General features: G+C 39.9%; 1 protein-coding gene across 1 annotated transcript in view; it reads left to right on the top strand.

The window, feature by feature from the left end:
* The window catches only part of LOC101857554, a gene marked incomplete at its 3' end in the record, with an annotated part of 64794 nt that overhangs the window by 6634 nt on the left and 55229 nt on the right, over positions 1-2931 (top strand). The window contains 3 exon segments of the mRNA XM_013080574.1: positions 37-173; positions 804-934; positions 2537-2595. Of these exon segments, the coding sequence (XP_012936028.1) occupies positions 37-173; positions 804-934; positions 2537-2595 (327 nt within the window).

Here is a 2931-nt window from a genome sequence, read left to right as displayed (position 1 = left end):
TACCTCCTCATCCCCTCCCCCCCCCTCCCCGCCCAGGTCTGGCTGTGTGAAGGTATTCGTGGTGTGGAACATCGCAGACAACAGCGCCCTGTTCTCACTCACTAGACAGCTACAGAGGGACGGACTCACCGTCTTTGGCAAGACCTGGGACATTCGCTTCGATGAATGCAAACGTGAGAGATTGGGACTTAGTTTTGAGAATTAGATCTATTGCCGAAGCTTTTACTCCTGTGTCTTTCTGTTTCTCTGTCTGTTTCTCTGTCTGTCTGTCTGTCTCCCTCTCTCTTCCACAAATACATACACACACACTCACAGACACAGAAACAGACACACACATACACACACTTACATACACTCAAACACATACACACACACACACCCATACTGAATATACTCACTCTCTCTCTCTCTCTCTCTCTCTCTCTCTCTCTCTCTCTCTCTCTCTGTTATAATTTTAGAAAATATGAAAGTCAAGTGTGTTCAAAGTTTTAATGAATTTCCGAAGTATCATCCGTCTTCTTCAAATACAGTTGTTGCCACAGACTTTAAAAAATATACATTTATACTGTATACGACCAAGGCAAATAAATGTGTTGATTTAACATTTTTTTTTAAAAAACCCCAAAAACCCCCAAAACTCCCAAAAAACCAAAAACAACCCCATTTTATATTAAGATACAGTCCTGAGCGAAATATAATGCAGGTTTTTGCGTCTCCTGAAACCTCGTGTTTTGATGTACGACATAATATGATGAAAGACGGCGACTATTTCAAAGGCAGCGTTTGATCTTTGTCTATCTCAGCCGCCGCCACCCTGCCACCACCAGACACTGAAGTCATCAACTTCGAGATGCACGTACCTGACCTTGACCCTATGTCAAGGCCGTCGCTTATGAACGTCACATCTGCAGACTACACGGAGCTCAATGCAGCGGTAAGTTGTTGCCAGTGTCCGACTCGTAGTTTGGTTGTAGGTTTAGACTTAGTTTCAGTAAGAGTTTTACAGCACTTGCAACACGAAAAGGACATCATCATCATCATCATCACCATCATCATCATCTTCATCATCATCATCATCATCATCATCATCATCATCATCATCATCATCATCATCACCCTGGATCAGGATATAGGCCACGAACAAAACACTTTCCACCTTTCCCTATCGTGGGCTAGTCGCTTGATGTCACTCCATGTCTTCCCACTTTTCTGTACGAAAAGTATAGTGCTTACTTTTAGATCTAGATTGGTATTAGAGGGTTTAAAATAATAATAATAATAATTATTAAATTATTATTATTATCATTATTATTATTATTATTACATTTTGGCATTTTTACTTGTCTATCGACCGACACAATTTCGTAAGTAAGTTTATTCAGTGTTTAAGGCCATTGGCCCACATCACAACACAAAAAACACTCATTTGATAAGTAAAGTTTCCATAATGAATAAGTACAGGTTGTGCACATATCTCTTATCATGAGTCAAACATTGCATATTGTTTCTGTCACTGGGCCGAGTCAGGCTCGGAGGAATTAACAATTTCCTTTGATGGACGAAGTGCGGACAATAGAAAATAAAGTGAAATTCATCTTCAATTTCATGAGAGTTACACCTCTCACATAAGGGTGAATTAATTAATTTCCATAGATAGAGATTGTTATTTAATGGAAGGTTGTGGGTTTTTAACAAAGCTATAACTCTTCTGCTCCAATACCGTGGGAGGTTGGTGATATATTCAGCTGTTTCTTGAAACGCAATTGTAAGAGAGGAAACATTAGACTTGCGACAGATTTCTATGTTCTGCACAGAATGATTAACAAGTCTAATTTTTACTTCACTGAGAAAGAGTCTAGTACTTCCAACATTTTGAGAAAACCAGGCATATCCAAAACCCAGGGGACGGACACTATTTCAATCACATAGGAGGCACGCTTAGGCTTCCAACCCTGCCTGTCAAGGCTAACCTCAGCTGAGACCGATACAACATCTCAACAGAAAGACCGAGATACTCAGTAGGAAAAATATTCTCCCAGTTCGAGAATTGAACTGCAATCTCCTGCGTGTGACAGCTAAACGCGTAACCTCAACACCACAGACGCCGGTTTAGTATTAGTTTTAGTTAGAGTTTTACGGCGTTTGCAAGACAAATAGATGAATTAAGTGCCCAAGATCAGAGGGTGTTACTAGAGAGTAATATATTATAAAGAAAAGAAGGAAGAGGGATAAGGACGATAGATATGTGATATGTTTTCGTTTTAGTAAAGTTTTTACGGCGCTCGCAACTGCATAAATAAGGTCATTTGAGCACCAATGATATTTGATAAAGTCCAGAGTGCATCTGTAAAAGCAGGTGAAGCACACACTGTTACTTCTGAAAAATCAACCATAGTTCAATGAGTGAAAATTCATGAATTTAAAAATAAAACCATTCACTAATATTACCCAAGGCGGAATAAGTTATTACTTCATTTTTTCTTCCACGCTACATTTTGTCTGTTTATTCATTTCTTTTATCTCTCCATTTCTGCAGATTGTATCGTTCTTCTCGCAATACGGAGGGGAAATTGAGGATGTCAACGTGAGCGATGGGTGAGTTGTTTAAGGGTGAGGGTGATTGGGTGTCTACGTGAGTGATGGGTGAGTTGTTTAAGGGTGAGGGTGTGTACGTGAGCGGTGGGTGAGTTGTTTAAGTGTGAGGGTGTTTGGGTGTTTGTGTGTGTGTTTGTGTGTTTGTGTGTGTGTGTATGTGTTTGTGTTTGTGTTTGTGTGTAAGTTGTGTGTGTGTGTGTGTGTGTTTGTGTGTAAGTTGTGTGTGTGTTTGTGTTTGTGTGTATGTGTGTGTATGGTTGTGTGTGTGTTTGTTTTTGTGTATGTATGTGTTTGTGTGTGTGTGTGTGTGTTTGTGTGTGTATGTGTGTGTATGTG

Source organism: Aplysia californica, unplaced genomic scaffold (genome assembly GCF_000002075.1).
Source record: "Aplysia californica isolate F4 #8 unplaced genomic scaffold, AplCal3.0 scaffold00091, whole genome shotgun sequence".
NCBI classification, from domain to species: Eukaryota; Metazoa; Mollusca; class Gastropoda; order Aplysiida; family Aplysiidae; genus Aplysia; species Aplysia californica.
The sequence above is the reverse complement of the archived record's forward strand: the minus strand, read 5'-3'. Positions and strand labels throughout refer to the sequence as shown.